The 25,420-nt window shown below is 46.1% G+C and overlaps 1 protein-coding gene across 2 annotated transcripts in view; it reads right to left on the minus strand.

Moving 5' to 3' along the window:
* Positions 1-25,420, minus strand: part of USP32 (ubiquitin specific peptidase 32) — a 1,504,025-nt gene that overhangs the window by 525,746 nt on the left and 952,859 nt on the right. For both annotated transcript variants that reach the window (XM_086954917.1, XM_086954918.1), the window contains exons 17-19: positions 8,778-8,932; positions 3,106-3,187; positions 2,434-2,508 (exon numbers count right to left, since the gene is read on the minus strand). In XM_086954917.1, coding sequence (XP_086811043.1) covers positions 2,434-2,508; positions 3,106-3,187; positions 8,778-8,932 — 312 coding nt within the window. The remainder of the gene's footprint in view (positions 1-2,433; positions 2,509-3,105; positions 3,188-8,777; positions 8,933-25,420) is intronic.

The following is a 25,420-nucleotide window of genomic DNA, read 5'->3' on the forward strand; positions in this document are numbered from 1 at the left end:
ACGTACCCACCCTGACATACATGGTATTCGCTGGTCCCCTGGATTCGAGGACCGAGTGTCATTATATGCAGATGACATCCTTTTGTATCTTACCTCCCCTTGCAAATCTCTCATCGTGGCATGTGACGTGCTTCGACTCTTTGGTCAGTACTCTGGCCTGGTAATTAATTGGTCGAAGTCGCATTTATACGTTCTGAGAGGGGGGACACCTCGTCTTACGAGGGACTGTGGCATTCAGGTGGCGAGACAGGGATTCAAATATCTGGGGATCTATATCTCCACTGACCCCAAGGCACGCTATGAGAACAATTTGCTTCCCCCTCTTGTTCGTCTCCGACGTGATGTAGAGGGGTGGCGTAAACTTCCTCTCTCCCTGCCTGGGCGCGCGGCGTTATTTAAGATGATGTCCCTGCCCAGATTCCTGTATGCCCTGCAGAATACTCAAGACCCGGTCCCGGCCAGATATTTTGGGGAAATCGAGAGCTTGCAACGTGCCTTGCTATGGGATGGCCGGCCACGCATTGCTATCACGAAGCTCACACTCCCGTGGTATGATGGTGGCATAGCATTACCCGACGTGCGGAGATACTATTGGGCCTCTCAGTTGGCGGCCATTAATCACGGTCTATACGGCCCGGTGGACAGTCCAGGGTACGCCATGGATCGGTGGCTCCTGGATGGCGAGAAATATCATAGGGCGCTGTATACGAGATCTCTTGATAGGCGGATGTCTGAGCCAACGAAAACTGCTGTGCACATCTGGAGAACGATCACAAAGGCACAGGGGTGGAAAGACAAGCTTACAATGGCAACTCCCCTTTACGACTCCGAGATTTTGGGTAAACTGTGGCACACTAAGGGGTTTGATAAGTGGGACATGATCGGGATCTCCAGAGCGGAGGACATGATGTTGCGAGGGGAGGTGAAATCTTTCGCCCAACTACAGACGGAGTTCCAGCTGGGTGGAACAGAATATTTTCGGTACGCTCAGCTGCGACATGCACTCTTTTCCGCCTTGCCGGAGGGCGAGGCACTTCCCGAAAGTTCACCCTTGGAAGACCGGGTACTGGACGGCCACATGCCGGACAGTGCTATTTCTTTGACGTATAAAAAACTGATTAATGTTCGCACGGATCTTCTTCTGGGGGTGAGAGATCAATGGGTACGGGACGGGATAGAGATCGACGACGAGGATTAGCAATGTGCTGTGTCATCCCCATAGGAGGTCGCTATCCCTGCCCGTCTTCGATTGGTACAACTGAAGATCCTGCACAGAGCCCCAGATTAATACATATGGGACATTCGGTTGACGGCCTCTGTCGGCGTGGCTGTGGTGCTCTCGCCACCTTCATGCATATTATCTGGGAGTGCAGTGTGATAGCTTCCTACTGGAGGCGGGTGCAAACGATCATGAGTGAGGTGACCGGGGTAGAAGTACACGCGGAGGCCCGGAGATGCCTCCTAAATATCTGAAGTCCAACAGACTACAACACTGCTCAAACCAGTGGGTAACCCTTGGGAATATGGTCGCAAAGCGGGACAATGCACAAATGTGGGGAGCGACAACAGCCCCGAAAGTGGTACAGTGGAAGGCCAACATGGATTGGTGTATGTTCCGAGAAAAGACTGTGTATGTGGCCAGGGGTAAACCCAAAAAATGGCAGAAGTTGTGGGGGGCTTGGAACGAGTATAGGGGTGACATCTGCATACCACCGGAATCCGCTCCATTGGAAGAACACTTGACCCCATAGCCTATAACTCCAACTGACGATTCTCTATCACTATTATCCTGTGTTTCCTTCCCCCGTGGTTCCCTGTATCCATATTGTTTTGAATCTAATTGCTATCATTGTGCCTAGCTGACTCCTCGATTAGGCCTCACTGCAGAATGGGTTAATTGCCTTCTCTCTTAGCGCTAGTTTTGGCGCCTCTTTCTGTACTTGTTCCTTTTTCTTACAAAATATAAAAAATGAAAAATCATAACCTTCACCCGTTCTGGTACCTTGCTTCTTGCACTCTGATATATTGCTTTTTGAGTTGCTGCCTAGCCTCCGGGATGTAAGGCTGAATACTAGTGTGCACTATTTGAAAATAAAGGTTTTAAAAATTTAAAAAAAAAATAATAATAAATTAAAGTGAATTTCTAAATTGTTGTGCTGCAACAGTTATGAGATGGGTAACCAATTTTGAAACCTTACATATGTTCTTTTACAACTTTGGGTGCTCGGTCATACTTGTTCTATGTAGAAGTACAAACTTAAAACAAAAATACAATGAAAAGTAATTTTTTAAAAATATTTTATCGAAAAAAAACATGTTAAATTAACTTTAGAAGAAACACCCTCGATCATTTCAAAAAAACAATTAATAAAGATTATCTTAGCCCTACAAATGCACCATTTAAAAAAATCTATGTTATAGCTCTGGTTTTACCTTTGTGTCGGTCTATTTTGCTGCTGTTTGCAATAAATGACATTTCTTCTGGCCAGCTCATATCTTTGTTCCGAACTAAAGACATAAAAAGGTACTTATATTAGTTTCGAAACTTAAAAAAAATAACCTTTACAGAAAAGGATTTTCATTATACACATAAGATCCAGGCTTTATAAGAGCATACATTTCAAAGCAATATATTTCGCCTTGCATCTCTCCATCAGTATGAATAAGGAACGATCACTGATTATCAAACACCTGCATTGGGTCTTTGTAAAGTAATTTAGGGTGTACAATGCCTTTTGATGTAAAATGAAAAGTCACACCTTCATCCTACCTTATCCTCCCCCATTGATTGCTTCTCAAAAAAGACGTTTGACTCCAAATGTCTGCATCTTTTCCTCCACAAAAGTGACAAAATTAAAACACACTTTCCAACTTAAAATGTACTTCTTTCTTATACATTGTGTGGTAACGTGGAGAGCATATTACAAATAATAATAATATACATGTAATCTGGTACTGGAATCAAACAGTAATATACGTGATTTTACTGTAGAAGACGTTTCATGCCTCTTAGGCTAGCTTAGGTATCTTGTTTCAACAGCACAATGATAATAAAGGCCGATGGGTAAAGATTCAAATGTAGGTACATATATGAATGGTACATACCTTCAATCACCAAGTGCTGCTCATCTTGGATTTTGAGATATTCCAGCATATGATCTTCATCATCAAGAAGCGTGAGATAATTCTGGAAGATGAAATAAGATTCACTTTAGTTCACTGACTTTGGAGCTTTGACAACCCAATTGCACTAGAGGCCACAGTAAGTACACCTCCACCTAAAACTATTTCTTCACCTCGAACAAATTCTTCACCTAGAATTAATGTGTCAGCACAATTATGGACAAGTGCCTCACTTACTCTTTTATTCACCTTTAATATCAGTCCATGATCCAGTGTTTATCTGCAGCTACGGAACGGTCGCTTTGCCCACCACAGCTAAAATCCATCAAATACAATCTGCATATACACAGTAATCAAACCCCCACTATTAGACAGTAGAATGGATTAATGGGATGCTGTCAAAGGCACTGAAAAATGTTAAAGCATTCCCTCCCGAGGCGCTCGGAGTGATATTGCAGTAGTGTTCGTGGGTATCCAGTGCTCACGTTAGAGACCCGGTTTGAGAACATTTGTTGGCTCACCCATAGCACCTTGTCTAATATTTTTGGACTACTAATTTCATTACGGACTCATGGTTAAGTCAATTGGATCTTTACTGCCTAACTCTACACCACAGTCAGCATCAATTGCAAGCTATAACATATTAAGCCATTCCTCTCTAACACTACAAGAGAGTTACAGCAACTCAAGAAGCATCACTCTCAAGCTATAGATCTTCTCAGGCTGTAATCTTTGTCAACATATCAGCAGTAAATAAACAACAGCTATTGGACGGTTCATCTTCAACATGAGCTTTTCCAATGATCAATTGTACTTCACTTCAGCCTCAACTACCAGAGTGAGAAATGAAACCTATTCAGTCAATACCACAACTTTAAGGAATTGCTTATACTCAAATCTACCTCGGATACTGAGACCCACCAAAAATCATTTGAAGGCCTGTAATAATGCTCCAATTAATAAGCATTAAGGAGCTATGGGCCAGATGTAGGTAAATATCATTTACCGGTTCTAAAATACCGAATTTTACCGATTCGGTATTTTAGAATCGGTAAATGGTATGTAGCTAATGATTCGGTAAATTTTACTGAATCGGTAAAATTCGGTATTTACCGATTTGGTATTCCCCATTCATTCCTATAGGCCTGGAGGCCCATAGGAATTAACCCTTTCGATGCTGATGACGAGCTCAGCTCGTCATCACCCACGGGTGTCGTGTGCTGATGACGAGCTGAGCTCGTCATAGTGCCACTAAAATGGCATTTTCCAGCACACAGCGGGAAAACGCCTAGCAGCCAAGAGGTTAAGGAGAATTACCGATTCGGTACGGTAATAGGGGTAGACATACAAGGGAAGCATGGTGTCACATTGACACCCTGTTGCACCCCTGAATAGTGCATGGGTGCACATGTGGCAAACATACATGCCCTAAGGCATGGGTACTCACAAACTTTCTCTCAGGGGCCACATTTACAGTGTGGTTTGTGTCCGAGGGCCGCACCGGTGGGGGCGGGGTCAGGGGGGAGGGGGCTGGGCTAGAGCAACAAAAAAAACTGTGACCATGAGGTTGAACACAGGTCCCTGCAGCAGACGCCTTCGCCACTGAGCTACCAGACCCGGCATACACCTTTCTCTCTCTCTCGCTTTCTCCCTCCCTCTATCGCTCTCTCTGCCTCCATCCCTCTATCTCCCTCTCTCCCTCCCTGGTCTCCCTCTGTCTCACTCCCTCTCACCCCCTCTCTCTCTCCCTCATTCTGACTGTCTCACTCCCTCTTCCCCTCTCCTTCCTTCTCCCTCCCTCTCCCTTCCCTCCCCCTCAATCCCCTTCCCTTCCTCACACTCCCCTTCCCCCTATTACCCCACTCCTTCCCCCACTCCCTCCCTCCCTCCCCCTTCCCTATCTCCCCTTCCCTCACTCCCCTTCCCTCACTCCCCTTCCCTCACTCCCCTTCCTTCACTCCCTCCCTCCCTCCCCTTTCCTATCTCCCCTTCCCTCCCTCCCCTTTCCTCACCCCTCACTCCCTTCCCTCACTTCCATTCCCTCACTCCCCTTCCCTCACTCCCCTTCCCTCACTCCCCTTCCCTCACTCCCCTTCCCTCACTCCCCTTCCCTCACTCCTCTTCCCTCACTCCCCTTCCCTCACTCCCTCACTCCCCTCCCTCCCTCCCCTTCCTTCACTCCCTCCCTCCCTCCCCTTCCTTCACTCCCTCCCTCCCCTTCCTTCACTCCCTCCCTCCCCTTCCCTCACCCCCTCCCTCCCCTTCCCTATCTCCCCTTCCCTCCCTCCCCTTTCCTCACCCCCTCCCTCCCTCCCCTTACTCCCTTCCCTCACTCACCTTCCCTCACTCCCCTTCCCTCACTCCCCTTCCCTCACTCCCCTTCCCTCACTCCCCTTCCCTCACTCCCCTTCCCTCACTCCTCTTCCCTCACTCCTCTTCCCTCACTCCTCTTCCCTCACTCCCCTTCCCTCACTCCCCTTCCCTCACTCACTCCCCTTCCCTCACTCCCCTTCCCTCCCTCCCCTTCCCTCCCTCACTCCTCTTCCCTCCCTCACTCCTCTTCCCTCCCTCACTCCTCTTCCCTCCCTCACTCCTCTTCCCTCACTCTTACCCCCTCCCTCATCTTCCCTCACTCCCTTCCCTCACCTTTCCTCACTCTCTTCCCTCACTCCCCTTCCCTCACTCCCCTTCCCTAACTCCCTCACTTCCTCCCTCACCCCTCCCTCACTCCCTTCCCTCCCTCCCCTTCCCTCACTCCCTTCCCTCACTCCCCTTCCCTAACTCCCTCACTTCCTCCCTCACCCCTCCCTCTCCCTTCCCTCCCTCACCCTCAATCCCCTTCCCTTCCTCACACTCCCCTTCCCCCTATTACCTCTCTCCCTCCCTCACTCCCCTTCCCTCACTCCCTCCCTCCCCTTCCCTATCTCCCCTTCCCTCACTCCCCTTCCCTCACTCCCCTTCCTTCACTCCCTCCCTCCCCTTCCCTCACTCCCTCCCTCCCCTTCCCTCACTCCCTCCCTCCCCTTCCCTCACTCCCTCCCTCCCCTTCCCTATCTCCCCTTCCCTCCCTCCCCTTTCCTCACCCCCTCCCTCCCTCCCCTTACTCCCTTCCCTCACTTCCATTCCCTCACTCCCCTTCCCTCACTCCCCTTCCCTCACTCCCCTTCCCTCACTCCCCTTCCCTCACTCCCCTTCCCTCCCTCCCCTTCCCTCCCTCCCCTTCCCTCCCTCACTCCCCTTCCCTCCCTCACTCCTCTTCCCTCCCTCCTACCCCCTCCCTCACCTTCCCTCACTCCCTTCCCTCACCTTTACTCACTCTCTTCCCTCACTCCCCTTCCCTAACTCCCTCACTTCCTCCCTCACCCCTCCCTCAACTCCCTTCCCTCCCTCCCCTTCCCTCACTCCCTTCCCTCACTCCGTCTCCCTCACTCCGTCTCCCTCACTCCGTCTCCCTCACTCCGTCTCCCTCACTCCGTCTTCCTCACTCCGTCGCCCTCCCTCTGTCGCCCTCCTCCCTCTGTCTGTCTACCTTTCTCTGTCTCCATTTCTCGGTCTCCCATTCCCTCCCTCTCGCTCTGTCTCTGTCTTCCCTCCCTCCCTCTGTCTCTGTCCCTCTACCTCCCTCTGTCACCCCACCCTGCCGGTGTGTCACCGGGCTGAGACAGCTTCCCCAGCCTGCTTCCCCAATGCGCACAGTCACACAGCCCCACCGGAGCACTTTACAGGTCTTTAAAAAGACCATTTGAATGTGAATGGGGCTTTGCTGTATTTAACCTCCTCTTAGCGCCCCTGCAGCTCCACTCTGGCCTCGCTGGAATGAATCGTCCAGCCCCCATAGAGTAGCAGAGTGTTTGCAGACACTCTTTAAAAACACGGGTACGATGTCTCATGGTCCGCGGGCCGCCACGGAAGGCTTGCCGGGCCGGTGCCGGCCCGCGGGCTGTACTACGAGTACCTGTGCCCTAAGGGCATGTATGTCTGCCACATGGCACTGTTAAAAAAGCACAAAATTGCTTTTTTAACGGTTTTCGGTATTTACCACCAACTTGTAGTTGGTGGTAAATAATGAATCCTTAAATGTGATAAGCACTCACTTGAGTGCTTCCTACATTAAAGATTCGGTAATTTACCGAATCGTTATGTTAAGAATTCGGTAATTTACGGATTCCTTAAGTTACCGATTCGGTAAAATACCGAATCCTACAATCATGCCACCTACATTCCAAATGCCAAATACCGGTCGGTAACGGCCGAAATTCGGTAATTTCGGCCGTTACCGACCGGTATTGGGCGACCTACATCTGGCCCTAAGGGCCCGATGTAGGTAAATCTTTTTTACCACTTCTTAAATACCGAATCGGTATTTAAGAAGTGGTAAAAAAGAGGAGGGCAGATTTAGGTAATTAATTACCGAATCGGAAGGAATCGGTAAATACCGATTCGGTAAATACCGAATCGGTAATGATCATTGATTCCTATGGGGATTGAAGCCCATAGGAATCAATGGGCATTACCGAATCGGTATTTACCAAATCGGTAAATACCGAATTTTGCAAGGGTGCAGGGGGTGTCACTTTGACACCCTCTGGCACCCCAATTACAGGCATGTGTGCCATGTGGCACACATACATGCCCTGAGGGCATGTCTGTGTGTCACATGGCACAGGTGTGCATGCACAGATGTGCACACACACCTGGATTCGGTATGTTACCACCCAATTGGATTGGGTGGTAAAATACCGACTCCTAAAGGCATGTGGCACTGTTTTCAGTGCCACCTACATGTGGAATTTACCGATTCGGTAAAAATACCGATTCGGTATTTTACTGAATCGGTAAATTTACCGAATCGGTAAAATTACCGATTCTTAAATAAAACGTCCCCTACATCTCAAAAGCCTAATACCGGTCGGAAACGGCCGAAATCGGCCGTTTCCGACCGGTATTAAGGTTCCTACATCGGGCCCCATGTGTCCAAGCAGCTACTTGGACTTCTCAAAGCTACCCCCTAAGCGAGAGCACCCCCACTTTCACATCCGTGCCCCCTGACTGTTGTTGAACCCAGATACTGCCTGAAGCCTGAAGCCAAACGTACATACTGGCTAAGACTAGGATTCCTATAGTGAGAACCAACAAACATGTCTTACTCAAAATATGAATGGATTACAAGACTAGAATAATACTAAAATGTCTTTTTCCACGTGTAAGCCGGGCAAAAAGCGTCATAAAGAGGTGTGACAACTGTTTTCATTTCCACAGCAGAAAAGAGCGGGGGAGAAACCTGGGGAAATGCAGGTAAACGCTTCTGCGGCAAAGAGATGAGGACAGGGCCTTTGACATAGGGCAGCAGAGGAGGCAGAGAAACGGAATCATGGTTAAGATTTTGTGTGAAGGCGGTTAAAGCGGGATCACAGAGTGTAGACAGAAAAGAAAACTCGATGTTCTTGAATTTTACGTTTTTCTCTTTCGATAACGCATTGTTTCGTCTTCACATACAACATTTAAGAAAAAATATGTTTTAAGGAGTTGCATCCAGACATCTTAATTACACAAAGACAGATATCACAAATATGAATGAATTCCCAGAGGATAGAATCCAGCAATGAACAGCTATTATTTGATACACTAAAGGGATACGTCAAAAATGAAGTTACCTCACTATTATACAACCAGAGTCGCATGTCTTCTTCTTTTATCCGTAGCCTCTGGGACAGGTACTCGTGAATAACTTTAACAGTCTGCATGCGACTAAAGCAGCCGGTGTATGCCAACACTCGCTTCAAGGGAGCATTTGGAGAAGGCACATTGCCTGCATCAAGAAGAAAGTCACGTTATTCATATGTAACCAGCAGATCTTAAGGGAGTGTCATGTAAATATCTGCAGGAAAGCAAACGTACACCGCAGACGTGAGATAATAAGTGCAATCTTCAATAACATGGAAGTCTTCACACAGCTGTGCCTATCCCCGGAGTAGTTTCTTTTCTCCAATGTCAAAGATCAAACAGAATTCTAGTTTAGTGCCCTACTCTGGGAATACCGTTCTCACGTTTAAAGTGGGAAGCGAATGGTTATTCCAGAGAAAAATGGTAGCCCATATTTTCATTAAAAAAATGTGGTCGACCATAATACAATATGTGTTCCACCCAGTTGCAGAGAGCGTACCAATGCACCCACTATGCTCAACCGTTTTGCACCTAATGCTAGATCATAAACAAGAGTCCACATGGCTATGCCATAGTAGACAAGCACACATTTCAAGAAATTAAATGATAACAACACTTCTGACTCTCGACAGATACTGTAGAGCAGTACACTCTTTGGCTTTCTCTGCTAGTAGACTTTTGAAAGCTGGAAATCTTGATGAGGGCTTCTCAGTTACAGCACACATCAACTCATTGGCACCTCTCTGCTCTTGCGCATTAATTACGGTGACAGTGTTTACTTATTCATCTCTGAATCTGCACTTAGGAAATTGAGTGGATCCAAAATTGTGAGGCAAGAAAAGCTTGTCTGCAACGTTTGACTACATCTCGGTGGACTGGGCAGCAATTAAATAGCTTCCTGTGAATCAGAGTCAGTTTAGAAATCCATTTTTGCTCTAGCATGCTGGTTTCTTTTTTATAAAACATTTAGGTTTCTGTGCTCAGTCAAGTTCACTTTTTCTCAGCAGATACAGGATTATTTATTGTTCAGATCCATGTATTTGTATATTTTATTTTCCCAATGCATGATATATTTTCCTCTTGCAACCCGTTTACATTCATTTTATGAATTATGTTGAGTTTACCTTTGATTGTAATAATTTATAAGCATTTTTTTCCAGGCACAACACCCATTCAAAGAAAAAGGTACGTACCTTCGAAAAACGTGTTTGAGATGAACACTATACCTTCCACCAGTTGCCTTATATTAAGACTATCGCCTGGCACCAGTATAAATACTAGAACATTTTCTCAAGCAGTGGCTCCTCAGCACCATATGTGGGTGCTTCCATACACACTCGCATCTATTCCTTGTACTTTATAGGCACCCAAATGAAACCTGTGGAGGCGAGCTTAAACACAGTAGACCATACTACAATGTAAATAATCAGTCTCTACCTTGGAACCGTATTAAGAACCTCACTCACTAAGACAGGGAGGGTGGTGAAAAATCGGCAACAACATATAGTATTTACCAGAAAGAGTGTTACAGACGGTAAGTAACTTTTTCTTCTGATGAATACTTCTTTCGGCAGATTTTTCCTCTTAAAATTAAGTTTCAAGCTAGTACTCACTGGGAGGTGGGACTGAGTAGAGCTGATGCACATGGCCAGTGCAAAGTATTCATTACTCCATGCCTGAGCTGATGTTTGTCAAAGGTATGTAGAAAAGACCAAGTGGCCAGCCTGCATGTATCAGTCACCAGGGTGCCCGAGGTGAGAGGAGAAACTTCCATGGCCATCATAAAATGAGCATGAATGTGAGCCGAGGGTCTTTCTTAGCCAAGGCATAACTATTCTTAATACTAATACAAAGAGTGTCCAATGTGTGAATGTAAGCTTGCTCATTACTCGCTTTTTTTGGATCTAGCAAAACCCCCAAAAAATCTGATCATCCACCTGTTGTGACCTCTTCCGATCAACACAATGGGCAACAACTCACACAAGGTCCAGCCTTTGCCACCGTTCATCTTTCTTAGAAGGATGAGGAATGGGGAATGGGTAAGAAATAAGGATTGGTGATAGGGAGGCCCATGTGGAAAGTGGACACCACTTTAGTCAGAAAGAATGGACAAGTGCAGAAGACCAGCTTGTTTGGATAGCATACAATAAACATATGCAAGACTAACTGGGCCTGCAACTCAAGGCTCATGCGGGCCAAAGTGCTTATCACTATAATTACATTCTTGATGATTTGAAGGTGAATAGAAAAACTATGAACTTGTTCAAACAGTACTGCCACAAGAATAGCCAGCCCTAAGTGTATATCTCACTGCAGGACAATACAAGGCTTGGGAGGAAATGTACACCAAATGCATGACACTAGAGGTGACTTGAAGAACGAAGTCTGATCAGGAAGACATAAATGGAGAAAAAGCAGACAAATAGCTTTCTATGGCAGAGACTGCCAAACCCTGCTGAGCCAGGGAAAGCTTAAGTACAGGATTTCAGACAGGTGAGCCTCAAAAGAGTTGCCTGCAGCTTGGCACCAAGAAACAAATGTGTTCCAGTGACATATATAGAAAGACTTAATTAGTAGTATCTGAGCATTTCAGATGATATCCACTAGCGTTAGCGGTAAAGTGAAGACCTCTAACTTGCAAAGCTCAAACTCCTTTAGTGATGGAAGATGAAGAGTTTGAGGACTGGGGTGGAGGATCCAACTATCCTGCAGGCAAAGTATATCTATCTGGGCAGGGGCTGCGAGGGAGCATATAAGAGTTAGAATGCTTCTTTCCAAAAGATAAACGTACCAAAACCCTCCTCCCCAAAGCAAATAAGCATTTACAAAGCACCATCATCTCATAGGTTCTGTTGAACTTAGAAATGTAGGTGAATGGGAGTGCATGCATAGAGCTGCCCTTGTGACCAATTCACAAGGAATCGGATCCTTGAAACATCTGGATTGTATCCTAAATGTCCTAGATCCTCTGAAGCAGAGGAAAAGTCTTCGTACAGGTCCTATTCAGGACTGAGTAAATGAAAGTCCACCTCAAAGCGGATATAAATGGAGCGTCTGTTAAGAGACGTATAATCCCAGGAGATGAAGAAAAGTTAGAATGCATTCAAGAATGTGTCCAAGGCCTGGCCAGAACCAGATACCCAGCAGTGACCATTCAGTTGCCCAAGTACAGACATACTTGGGACTCCTGACCTACTGAATTAAGTTGCCATCACATTCAGCACTTTGGTAAAGACTTGCGTGCCGCAGTGAGGCCAAGGGGTAGAAAATTGGTAGTACAGGGACACTTTGTGAAGCAGAGGCAATACCTGTGAATAGGTAAGCATAGTAGATGGAATGACATGTCCTTGACATCCAGGGACACTATCCAGTATTGCACATCTAATTGCAGACTAGGGTACAGCTTTTTTAATGTGTTTTAATGCAGAAAGAAATCAAAGGGTCTCAAGTTCAGATTGGGTCTGTGGCATCTGTGCTTCTTAGGATTGTCAACTAAGCAGCAAATGAGAGACACTCCCCAACCCCATTCTGATGTTGAAGCTGAAAGGAGGCCAAATCAAACCTGCTCAGAGGTGGCAAATTCACTGAAAGAAACAGAGTGGAGCTGGTGCTCTTGTTCTAGTCCCTTTAATCCCCACTCCCAGCAAAATGGTAGGAAGAGAAAGTTCAGATATGGGCTGTCTGCAAGGGTTGCTGTTGCCAGGAGATCGGCCTATGGAAAAACCATGAAATCCACTAAGGCGGCAGTAGTGTTAGTTGATATGCCTTTGCAGCAGAGGTCAGCCTCATTGTGCATGCTGTAGTAAAGCTATTTTCATGTGTTCAGGGAGGCTAATAGCCAGCTCTGCCGCTTCACACCATGCAGAAATGTAATGATCTAGAAGGCAGGTGGCATAACTGAGTCAAAAGTCAGACTGTTCAGAAAAGGAAACTTTGTCCCCATGGAGTCAAGTCATCCAGTCAGGATGTGCCGTTGGGAAGACACCTGGATTTAGTCTCATCCATGACTGTGGACTAATGGGGCCGAAAAAGGCTTTTCCAAGGCAGCTATCACCACTTCAGTAGAGCTTTGTAAAATGGTAAAGGTGGCTCTGGGGCAATTGAAGAAATTAGCTGGAACTCAAGTTCACCAACACTGATATCTTTTATATATTCACATGCTTGAATCATTTTACATAGTAGGAGTGGAAATCCCCGGAACAATAACTTAGCAATAAACAGTGTAAAAATATACAGTATATAGTGTAAAAAGGCTGTAGGACTTAAACGTAATATTTTTAGTAGTATATCAATCTCATTTGAAAGAACCCAAACGTGAGCCAGTGAAGTGGGGTTTTTAGCTATCCTACTCCCCCTATAGGCCTCTGTAGTTCAGATTTAAAAGCAGAAGTGTGAGATTAAATATGAAGAGCCTCTGACCGGGGAGGAGGGAAGGTCACATGTGAATATTTAAAACATAACTAAGTTTGACAACTAGAGTTACAGGTAAGTAACTTATTTCTTCTCTAGTACTGGAACTTTTATATATTCACATTCTTCAATCACAATAGCAAGCAGTATATATTATAAAATGCAACAAAGCGGGAAGGATGCTCACCTTTAATGAAACTGGTTTCTCAGAGCTGCTTCTCTCACTGCTGCATCAACTGCTGCGTCCATGTCTAGGCAGTAGCGCTTTGTGAACGTATGCCTGCTCCTCCAGGTGGTTGAATGGCAGATGTCCTTGGAGGACACCTCAACATAGAGTGCCACAGTTGAAGTCATGCCCCGGGTAGAATGTACCCGCGCTTTTTCAGGGAGATGACATTTGGCTTTACCATGATAGAAAGCGATACATGTGGAGAGCCAACGAGACATCCCCTGTTTGGACAGGGCTCGACCTTTTCGTATTTGACTAAACAACACAAACAGCTAGTTTGATATGCGTATGTCCTTTGTCTTCTCTACATAGAATTTGAGACATCTACGCAAATGTAAAGAATGTAACTATCTTTCAGCTGTTGAAAATGGGTTTGGAAAGAAAGACCAACGAATGACAGACTAATTTAGATGAGTCAGTTGGAATCTTTGGAATCAATTTAGGATTGGTTCTGATAATTAGCCTATCTTCCATGAACTGTTGAAAAGGTTCCGTGATGGTAAATGCTTCAATCTCTCCCACTCTCCTGGTGTGTTGTGAAGCTAGGATGAGTACTGTTTTTCCAAGAGATAAGTGTGTAGTCTTTATGTATAAGCTCAAAACGATGTAATATCAGCTGACTGATGACGGTATTAAGTTTCCTTGGAACTGGGGGCTGTCAAAGAGGTGGAAATGCTCTGAAGATCCCTTTTATAAACTGTTTAATTATGCTTTAGGAAAACAGAGTAGACAAAATATCAGTTCTTCAAAATCTTGAGATTGCGACTGAAGAATATTTGAGTCCTCTCTTGGCTAATGTAATAAATAAGGAAGAATCTCTCCATGTCTGTAAAGTATCCTGGGATGCGCATTCAGAGGAATGGCTGGACGAGCTGATAACTGAGTAGCTCGCTATACCAATATTGGCGAGGTTACACCAGAGCAATGAGGATTAGAGTCCAATGGTCTATATTCACCTTCTTCAGCACCCTGGGGATCAGAGGAAAGGAAGGAAAGGTGTAGACAAATATCTTGGACCACTTAATCGAAACAACATAGTCCATCGTCCATGGATGCCAAAACCTGCTTGCAAGCATGGGCATTTCTTATTGTTCAGAGTGGCAAAAAAATCAATTTTGGGGTGACCCAACATATTAAAAATGTAATCTACCTGTTTGTGTACTAATTCCCACTCATGGCAATCTAACATTTTCCAACTGTGTACATCCTCTTGATCATTCTGGCAGCCTGGCAGATGTTCCATAGCGATGTCTATCCTGTGAGAAATGGTCAAGTTCCACAGGGGTTGGACTGTGTGCCTTCTTGCTTGACTACTTAGAACAAAGATGTTCTGCTGTTTGTTCTGACTAGGAGTTCTTGACCTGCCAATCTGGGGAGGAACACTTGTAGACATAGGCGTACGGCACACAGTTCCAACACATTGATGTGGAGCCTCTTCTCTGCAACTGACCAGAGGCGACTAGTAGAAACTGACCAGAGGCTCCTAGTAGAAAGTTCTTGCAGGTGAGCTCCCCATCCGCTCATGGATGCATCCGTAAAGCGTATTATCCATTCTATTATCGGCAGAAAAAAAGTCCTGCATTTAGGTTTGCTGGGATCGCCCACCACATTAAAGGTAGCTTCAAGCGCCTTGTGACACGGACCGTATCTTTCCATGAGTCTTATCTTTTTCCACTGTAAATACAGTACTTGCTGGAAAGGTCTTGTATAAAGCCTGCAAAATGGAATGAGGCCTATACATGATGCTACCAGGCCCAACAGGGACTAGTATTATCTCACTGTGACTGACTGTTTTGCAGCAAGTCTTTTCCACTGTCTGCATTTTTCTCACCCTTTCAGCCAATGAACAAACAATTTCCATGGGTGTTCTCGCTCGTAGAAATGTGATTTTTGTCTGAGGTCCCAGCTATGATTTTACTCTGTTCATAGTGAGGACCAATCTCTAGAAGAGACTGCTGCAGACATTCGTAGAAGTCTTTGCGCCTTCCCTGCATGGTGCTTTAGCAAGTCATTTGTGCAGGTATGAAAAAACCTGGTGGTGATCGACTGACAAAGGAGGCAACTGCGGAGAGACATTTGGGAAATATTCAAGACACTGATTTGAGTCCAAAAGGATTCTCTCCCGAGTAGCAGGGAGCACAGAAGCGGTTCTTCCCGAGTTGCTGGGAGCACAGAAGCGGTTCTTCTTTTCCTTCCTGTTTGCCGGCCGCTGCGCCACACCACGCCTCGCGGCCCCCGCTTCGCGGGTGCCGCTCGTAGGCGTAGACACTTGTTGAACTTTGCCACCGGGTCCCTGACAGTGCATTGGAGCACCAACGCGGCCACTCTGACACCGGATCCCCGCAGTGAGGCTTGAGGCGGGACTGCGAGGACCAGCCTGCTGAGCGGCGCTCATCGGCCGCAGCTGGTCCTCTTCCCGCCCCTCCACCTGATAAAACCCTGCTGGAGTGGAAGCTGCCTGGGTTCTCTCCCGAGTAGCAGGGAGCACAGAAGCGGTTCTTCCCGAGTTGCTGGGAGCACAGAAGCGGTTCTTCTTTTCCTTCCTGTTTGCCGGCCGCTGCGCCACACCACGCCTCGCGGCCCCCGCTTCGCGGGAGCCGCTCGTAGGCGTAGACACTTGTTGAACTTTGCCACCGGGTCCCTGACAGTGCATTGGAGCACCAACGCGGCCACTCTGACACCGGATCCCCGCAGTGAGGCTTGAGGCGGGACTGCGAGGACCAGCCTGCTGAGCGGCGCTCATCGGCCGCAGCTGGTCCTCTTCCCGCCCCCCCCACCAGCCCTGCCCCTAGATAAGCTGTGTCTGGACCGCGCACGCGGGACGCGCGCGGGGCAAAGGCCGGGGCGAAGACCGGGCCAAGAGCGGGCCCGTTCGTGACCGGCAGTGACCGGACCGGGCTACCCCCCTAACTCTTCCTGCTGCCTGACCGTTTGTGGACCATGGTTGGCCGGGAAACGAGGAGCAAATCTTCGCTGGCAGGAGGATCTCAATCTGCCGCTGGAGGTATGGAGAAGTTTCTTACTAGGGCTAACACCATTATTGACAAAGAAATTATCACTCTGGAGAAACGACTGTCCAAGGAGCTAATGTCTCTTAAACGCTCGAGTATGGGCCCTTTAGCTAATGCCAGAACTCCTGAAAGACCTTCTGACTGCTTGCCTCTGTCGGATGCCCTATTTCCGCTTCCAGACTCAGCCCCCCCGCTAAGCATAGATTCTACTGTTATATCTAACCCCTCCATCACCATTGCTGATTCTAGTCATATATCTGAATGTGCAAATGTATCCTCTGCCGCTGCTAATGATGGGAATTCTACTATCCCTACAACTCAGGGGGGGAATGAAGGGGCCACCAAGAAACGGAAGAGACAATATAACTGCAAGGGAAAAACTACTGGGAGGACACCTAAAATAGCTAGAACAGCCAGAACAGACGGAGCACCCTTATTGCTGAATTCCAACGGGGAAGGGAGCTCACCCAGTAATGATATGTCTATGGATAAATTAGCAATCTTACTTAAATCGTTTATTTTTCCTCTAGAGGCCAAACTAGATAGGCTTGATTTCAGAATGTCTAATATAGAGAAATCAACTGCTATACTTCTAGCTAATTCCACTAAGCCTAATAGTTCTGGCCCTCCTCCTAGTTTGCCCTCTCTCCACATTATTCCTCCGGCTATTGTGCCCCAAATTCCTGTTTCTATGACCGTAAGCACACAACCCGCTCCCCAAGCCTCTAGCTCGGTTAGCCTAGTTGCCCCACAGTCTACTCAAGGCCCCCCTCAAGGTTTGCATATTCCACCCGCACTTATGTCTCTGGATACCCAAGGGCCGCAACCAGAAGATCCTAAAACTCCAAGAACGAGACGGCCCAACCTCCCACCGGAGGCCAACCGATTTATGGTAATCCTGGCAGGTGCACCTCCATTAGCCAGGGGTGAAACTGAAACTTTCAATTCCCTTAAAAATCAAGTTATTAAATGGCTTAATTGGAACCGCCCCTTGCCGGCACATCTGCACAATGAAGTCATCATGGTGCGGAGGGTACCATGGATCGGTAAAACCCCTAAATCTATCAAGGGAGATTGTATCACTGTCAGTTTTAGAGATCCACGCACAGTATCTTACATATGTGCGGGTGTTAATAGGTCACCCGATTCCACTATCCAGACCCTCCCTGTTTCCTTTTTCTTCCCACCACCGACTAACCCCTTGTACTATGATGGAAGCAACGAGTGGACTAGGGTCGAACGTAGGGGAAGGCCTTTTCGCCCAAGTCACACCAGATTGCCCCCATTTCAGACCCCGCAGAACATCTTCTGGGATTATAATCGATATGGTTGTCTTGATGGGCTCGAAGGAGTCGACTGACTATCCAATGTCCACACTACTGTCCCCCCTCTACCCAACGAGACTAACCTTGCCGATAGCGGAGTCACTGTGGAATATCTCACCCTACCAGCAATGAGAGATAAAATAACCTGCAATACACCTGTTTGGACCCCCCCAACTCATGATAAATCAAACGAGTCCAACTTTTCACCACCCGTTGAGGTTATTGATGATAAAGGATGTACCATGATCTCTTCCCTAGAAGAGATATCTCCCCCTAGTGATCAAGGGTATTCTATGGTGAGCTGGAACATAGCTGGCTGGCGTCAGAAAGCTTCAGCTTTAGGGTGGAGGGAACTAATTCTTGGGTTTGATATTTTATGTTTACAGGAAACATGGTCCACTACAGAAATTTATGTCGATGGCTTTGTTTCATACAATTGTGTTGCCCAGGAATCTGTTATGGGGAGGGCAAAAGGGGGCCTGCTTGTTCTGTTATCAGTTGATCTCCCGTTAACTGTTGGTACATATGCAATTGTGGGCACACATTCACAAATTCTGGAACTAAAAGCTAAAAAGGGCAGGAACATCTTATTGATCAATCACTACAATAATACATTTGACTCTAACAGTAGTCTGGTTGTGGATGAACTGGAAGCCTTTTTAAATAAAATCTGTAACAAACCCAACCCATTTTATGACATCATATGGGGAGGGGACTTCAACATTAGAACATGCCCGCACTCTCTAACCCCAGTTTGTGGGTTTGATGGGGAATCGGGGGAGAATCTAGCTCATTTTCAACACTCCCTATATGGGACCGCCCTTAATGGTCTTCTGTTAAAATTTGATTTAGTTATTCACCAACCAGCTCTCGACATTATGGGCAATATCGTTCCAACATTTAGAGGGAGGGACGCTGAGTCGGTCATTGACCATTTGCTGATCTCAACCCTTTTGGTGCCATTTTGTACAGTGCCAATTACCAAGGATTTTTGTTTGAGCGACCACAATGCCCTAACTATGTATATTCATATGTGGGGCCTGAAAATTATGCCCACAGGCAGGGTTGTCGACAATATCGTCCCAAGTAGGCCTAACGGAACCAGGATAAAGTGGTGTACCGAAAAATCTGAAAAACTACATAGCACAGTCGTGGTAGGCGGCTCCAAACAGATACTTCGCTGTCTGGAAGTCAATGCCCCTCTTACGGGCATTATAACGGACTTTGAGGATCTTGGTACTATAATTAATGGAATCTTTACTAATAATAAGAATACATCTAAACGGGGTAAGGTTGGCTGGTTTGACCGCGCTTGTACCACAGCGCTAAAAACTCTTAAGCAAGCACTGTCAAATCTCCCTAGAGATAGGGAAATAATTAAAACCCTAAGGTCAACTTATAACACAGAACTCAAACGTAGGAAAAACGAACTCCGGGAACAAGCCTGGGATAATTTGGATTGTGCCGCAGCCCTACGGGACTGTAAATTGTTCTGGAGCACTATTAATGCCCCATTCCTCCAGAATGATGATTTCCCAGTACTTACCGCATTAGTAAGTGAGGAGAGCTGGGTCAAATATTTTTCAGGAATCTTCGACCCACCTGAGGAGACTTCTGATAAAACCCATATGAACCCCCAGCTGCGTCCGCAGTCTTTGGGAATCACCATTCGAGAAGTGGACATGGCAATCAAATCTAGTAAAGGTGGGAAAGCCCCAGGACCCGACGGGGTCCCGGTAGATATATACAAACACGATTTGGCCCTCTGGAGCCCCCTATTGACCCAGGTCTTCAATGCTGCCACTGATCTTTCCACCCCGGCAACTTGGAGTGAATCCATTATCATCCCGATATACAAGAAGGGAGATAGAGGGGAGGCCAAAAACTATCGCCCCATTTCCCTTCTAGACTCCTCCCTTAAAATTATGAGCCGAGTATTATTGTTACGCTTGGAGGAGTGGGCGTCTGATAATAATGTCCTGGCACAATCACAATATGGCTTTAGAAAGGGCTTGGGGACCATTGACCAATGTATTAACCTTAACCTTTTAATAGGTAAATATACTATGGCCAAATCCGGTTCCCTATTTCTTTGTTTTGCGGACCTCTCTAGTGCTTTCGATCTGGTGAATCATTCCCTGTTGTGGACAACCCTTCTTGATATGGGGGCCCCCCCGGCTATTATCCATTTCCTAGCTAGGCTATACTCCAATTTGTCCACACAGATTCGATATGGTCCAGCTGGAGAGTGCACGAGCAAGATTAAGGTAAAATCAGGCATTAGGCAGGGGTGCGTACTGGCCCCCCTGCTTTTCTCTCTTTTTATTAATTCCATGGAACATGAATTAAAACAGGTCCAGGCTGATGCACCACAAGCAGGGGGCCTACCAATTCCAGTGTTGTTATACGCGGACGACACTGTTTTATTATCCAGAACTCCAATTGGCTTGCAGCGGCTAATGAATTGTTTTTATGACTTCATTCAGGGTAAAAAACTTAAAATTAATAACACCAAAACATTTACAATGGTCTGTGGCAAAAAGGCGAATTACCATAAGTCTTTCTATTTTAAAAATAACAGAATTGAGGCTGTAGATAATTTTTGTTATCTGGGCATTACTTTTAATAGTCTGGGCTCATGGGCACCTGAACACACTAACATAAAAGCCAGGATGGGGAAGGCTTCTTTAGGTGTCTTTCGCTTTGCCAATAAATTGGGCAGCCGCAGGATTCCTGCAATGTTAAATATCTATAGACACCGATGTTTATCTATAGCGCTCTATGGATCGGGGGTATGGGGGTACGGGTCTAACAAAGACTTGCAAATATTGGAAAATTTGTTTCTGAAACGGCTACTTTGTTTACCCCCTACGGCATCCAACTATCTGGCCCACGAGGAACTAAGGTTGGACCATATAGCCGATCTAATTGAATTGAGACCCCTCCTGGTTTGGAGGTCTATTTGGCTGAAGGATGAAACAAGCTTCACAAAGTGCATTATCAAAGATAGTTTGGTTTTGGATAAATTTGCGAATATACCATGGATAAAGTATGTGACTACTACTTTTAAGGAACTCTTACATTTGGATGTACGTAAAGATCCCGAGATTGCAACTTCTTTATCCAAAAAGGGGTTGAAAGAAGAATTCATGAGGGTAAAACTCGGTAAACGGAAAGCAGATACACGTAACTATTCAACCCATGCTTTCTATTTTTCCTATGTAAATGAGGGTCTTGGTTTGCCGACCTACCTTAAAATAATCTATAGACAATCTCACCAATTCGTACTATCCAGACTTAGACTTGGTATTGCCCACAATCTTGTGGCCTTCCCAAAGATGAAAAATTATCCAACTTCTGCTTGTCCATGTGATGGACTGACCAAACAAAGTACCCTTCATTTCATGTTAATTTGCCCCCTCTATAAAGCCCTACGAATTGTTTACCTGAAACCGTTGTTTAAAAAATACTCTGTGTTCTCTACTTCAAATGCCATGAAACTGTTATTTTCGCTTGCTAGCCCGGATTTGTGTTTTTTTACTGCAACTTTTATCCTGAAATCTGTTGCTCTAAGGAAGAGTATGGTTTTTTAGTTATTTTACTGTGTTCCCCATCTACTGACCTTTGTATGTCCACGAAACAACATATGATGATATGTACTGTTCCTGCATTATGATATTTGTACGATTTTATCTTGTGTACTTTTATGACGTTTTTTTAAACTGTCGAATAAAGTTTACAAACTGAACTGAAACTGAGTCCAAAAGGAAGCACTTTGAACTGGTAGTGATGTCCAACTACTGAGAAATTAAGGTACTTTGTGTTTTCGATGAATGGGTATGTGGAAGTATGCATCCCAAATGTACAGGGAGGCCATAAAATTACCTTCCTGCATCTTTAGGAGGACCTCTGGTAAAGTAATCATCCCAAATGACTATTTCTTTACTTGTTTAGCTGCCTCAGATCTAGTATTGGTCTCCATTGACCAGTCGTCTTCTTGATTAGGAAGAATCTGGAATAAAACCTTTGGCTCCTTTGTGATTTGGGGATCATTTCTATGGCTTCTTTGAAGATAAGCACGAGAATCTCCAATTGAAGCACAAAGTGAAGATTTTCCTTTTCTGGTGGACAAAATGGGGTCTCTGGATGAACTCTGCAGAATGACCGGATTGTACCCATTTGTCTGATGCTATGTTCTTACATGCAGGAGCAAAAATGTAAATTCTCAACCACAACTTCTGAGAACGAGATGGAGAATGGGATAACAGCTAGGAGTCAAACTCTCTTCAGATTTTCATTGATTTATACCTGTGTGGAACCTATCTTCATTCCTGAAGACTTGCTGCAAGACTTTCTATGACTCCGATTGAAGAGGCATCCTTGATTGTATCCAGATTGGCTTTGAGGATAATATGAATGTCCCTGACCTCCATATTAATTAAATCCTACTCTGAAATTTTGAAAGTTAGAAATTCAAAATCTACGATCCTGCAAAAGTCTTAATGCATTTGCGGTGACAGTGTCAGTTTTCAGACTTTGCAACTCCTCATCTACATGCTTCCCAAAGAGAGCGAGGCCATCAAAAGGGATATCGAGAATTTTGGATTAGGTGTCAGTATGGGAGGCTGTAGACTTGAACTAGCCTAGCCTTCTTAGTGCAGTACCTCCAGCCAGTTAGCCAGGCTCGTTCTAGGGACACCATGCCACGAACACATGACCCAGCACCGACTAAGCCTCCACTGGTTCCCCGTCGAGAGGAGGGTCACCTTCAAGCTCCTCACCCACGCCTACAAATCCCTCAACAACATCAGACCCAAATACCTCAACGACGAGTAGGTTTCCACGTACCCAAGTGGAACCTCCGCTCCATTGACCTTGCCCTGGCAGAGGTTCCCTGCATCTGCAGAAACAGAACCGGCGGGAGAGCTTTCCCCTACATCGCAGCCAAAACCTGGAACAAGCTTCTGGTCAACATCAGCCGCTCCCAAACCCTCCACACGTTCAGGAAGGACCTCAAGACCTGGCTCTACAGCTTCCCCACCTCCCCCCCCCCCCCCCCCCCCAGTGCCTTGAGACCCTCACGGGTGAGTAGCGTGCTCTATAAACCACCGATTGATTGATTGATTGAGTTAGCGAAAACCTGTGCTGGAGGCTTACCCTGCTGTGTCAATACTGAGGAGGTAAGCTCCCCTTCTTTTACGATAGCTCTAGCTACTTCCCTGTTTTCTCAACTGTATTCCTTCTAGCATGGTTACCCCCAGTTTCTGCCTGGAATCACTGTGTTTTTAACTTAGTCTGACTGGGATCCTGCTAATCAGGACCCCAGTCACTGTGCTTTCTCCCTAATATGACCATGGTAAGTACTCTACTACATCCACAATTGGCTACTGGTCTACCCTTGTTAGTCCCTAGTATAACAGGGTACCAAGGGCATAGGTACACCAAGGGTCTCCCATGGGCTGCAGCATGTATTTTGCCATCCACGGGAGTCCACTCAAACTGTGAATACAGGCCTGTCATTTCCGCCTGTGTGAGTTGGTGCTTGCACCTCTCATGACAGATAAAAGTTTCCTTATGTCTGAATTCACTACACTTAAAACCTATGTCACCCCTATAGTAGGCTCTTTAGCCATGAGGGCAGGGTGCGACACGCCTACAAAGCCTGGAGTCGATTATCCAGGATTTGTAAGGGTGGTCAGCCATTTTAATACATATAGTGGACATCAGTCATTACGGGATGTCTAACTATATAGTGGCTACACCGAACCCGCTCAAGTTTGGAATCATACCCAAACACCAATTCCAGTGTTGGAAGTATGATCCCAAGTCCTAAGAGCTCCCGATAACAGCCTTTTAGGGCCTGACCGCAAGCTAGTGCTGCTGCAGACAGCAGGCCACAGACACGATTCTTCCCTCATGATGCTGAACCAAGCTCGAGCAGGGGAGGGTAGAACAATAGTTTTCTTGTCACATGCCCCTCTGTCCACTCCCTTCTCTGAGAGGGACTCCTGAGTTGTTCCAACTCTTCCCTTACGGTACTTAAGGACTTATCTGTGAGTGGGTCCTCGGATTCGTCGTGCGACAAGACTCAAGACTGAAGCCACGTCATTCTTCGACCATTTGGACACTTGGTCTTCCCCTTAAACCAAGGAAGACACCTGTTGCTCCTTGTCTCGTTGTACTGCAAGTCTTCTTTATCGTCTGTGTCTGGGCTTCTTCCAGGATCTTCACCAGACCTGTGGGCATCAAGGACACTCGAAGTAATCGCCCTTGGAGTGAAGGTGTCACACCGCTGCATCTGCAGGCATCGCAATGAAGCTGACAGGTCTGCTGCTCCTGTCGTCCTACAGGCATCCTGAGGCTCAGCAACATAGGTAGTCGTTCTGCAACTCCTTCGAGGACTGACCTGTCTTCCGCAAATTTTGAGGCCAATATCCATAGTCTGAACCACTGAGACCGAACCCCTGTGTATCACGTCGATTTGCTGTTGCCAAGATTATTGTTTTAAACGAAAAACAAGGGGGACCCACTGGGTGGCTATGGACCATGGGTATCAATTTTTTCAAACTACAAAAGTCCTAAGCTCAGAACAGTATACAAAATCAAATTAATATAGACCACAATCGGAAACGATATATTCTTTTCCTAGACCCATCCGGGTAAGGAATTTATTTGTTGGATTTAACAGGTTTGTAAATTTCAACTACAATTTCACAAGGGATTGAGCTTCCACAAATCGTGAAGCTACTCAGGCTGCGGGCGCCAGTGGATCGGCACTTCGCCTACGGACTTAACCAACGCGGATCGAGTATCTGACCGACCGCCACACGGACAGCTTCCACCACAACTGCAGATCGAATTAAATTATCGATCGCAGACGAAAAACAACAGGACGGGACTTCCAACCGAGACCTGCCTAGACTTTAAACTCGAGTGACTCGGGGATCAAGCGATCACTCCGGCTCATCACTACTGCTGTTCCAAGAAAGCACGCCAAATAAAAACCCCGCTATCAGTGGGCTAAACTAAATTGTAATACCAGGCAATATAAACTCTAAGTCCTGATGATGATCCCATTTTTATTCTGAGCACGGGATCGAAACGCCGTCGACTTTTTGCTTAGTAGACATACAGTGTAACTTGTGATTTTTTATGTATGTACTACTCTGGGTATTACTGTCAATTCTAATGTACAACAGTACCCAGGTCTGCTCACCAACTTTGCCTGAAGTAAACTGCTCCTTCTTTCTTCTACATTCTTTTCTCTAACTTCCAGTACAGCACAGGCTTGTGCTTTACTTCACACAGAAATATTTTTGTTGTGAAATTGTATTTGAAATTTACAAACCTGTTAAATCCAACAAATAAATTCCTTACCCGGATGGGTCTAGGAAAAGAATATATAGTTTCCGATTGTGGTCTATATTAATTTGATTTTGTATACTGTTCTGAGCTTAGGACCTTTGTAGCTTGAAAAGATTATTGTTTCTGCACTCCAGAGATTTTCGGGCTACAAGAGGCTCCAGCTTCTAGCATCTCTTCCCTCCAAGCTCAGCGTCCTCACTGCATCCTCTGCACCATGGGCCTTCGTTCTTGGTGAGATGCTCGATGTCCTCTTGAGACTCCTGTGCCTTCGGCTGTGGGTCCTCCTAAGGGCC

Source organism: Lissotriton vulgaris, chromosome 2_1 (genome assembly GCF_964263255.1).
Source record: "Lissotriton vulgaris chromosome 2_1, aLisVul1.2, whole genome shotgun sequence".
NCBI classification, from domain to species: domain Eukaryota; kingdom Metazoa; phylum Chordata; class Amphibia; order Caudata; family Salamandridae; genus Lissotriton; species Lissotriton vulgaris.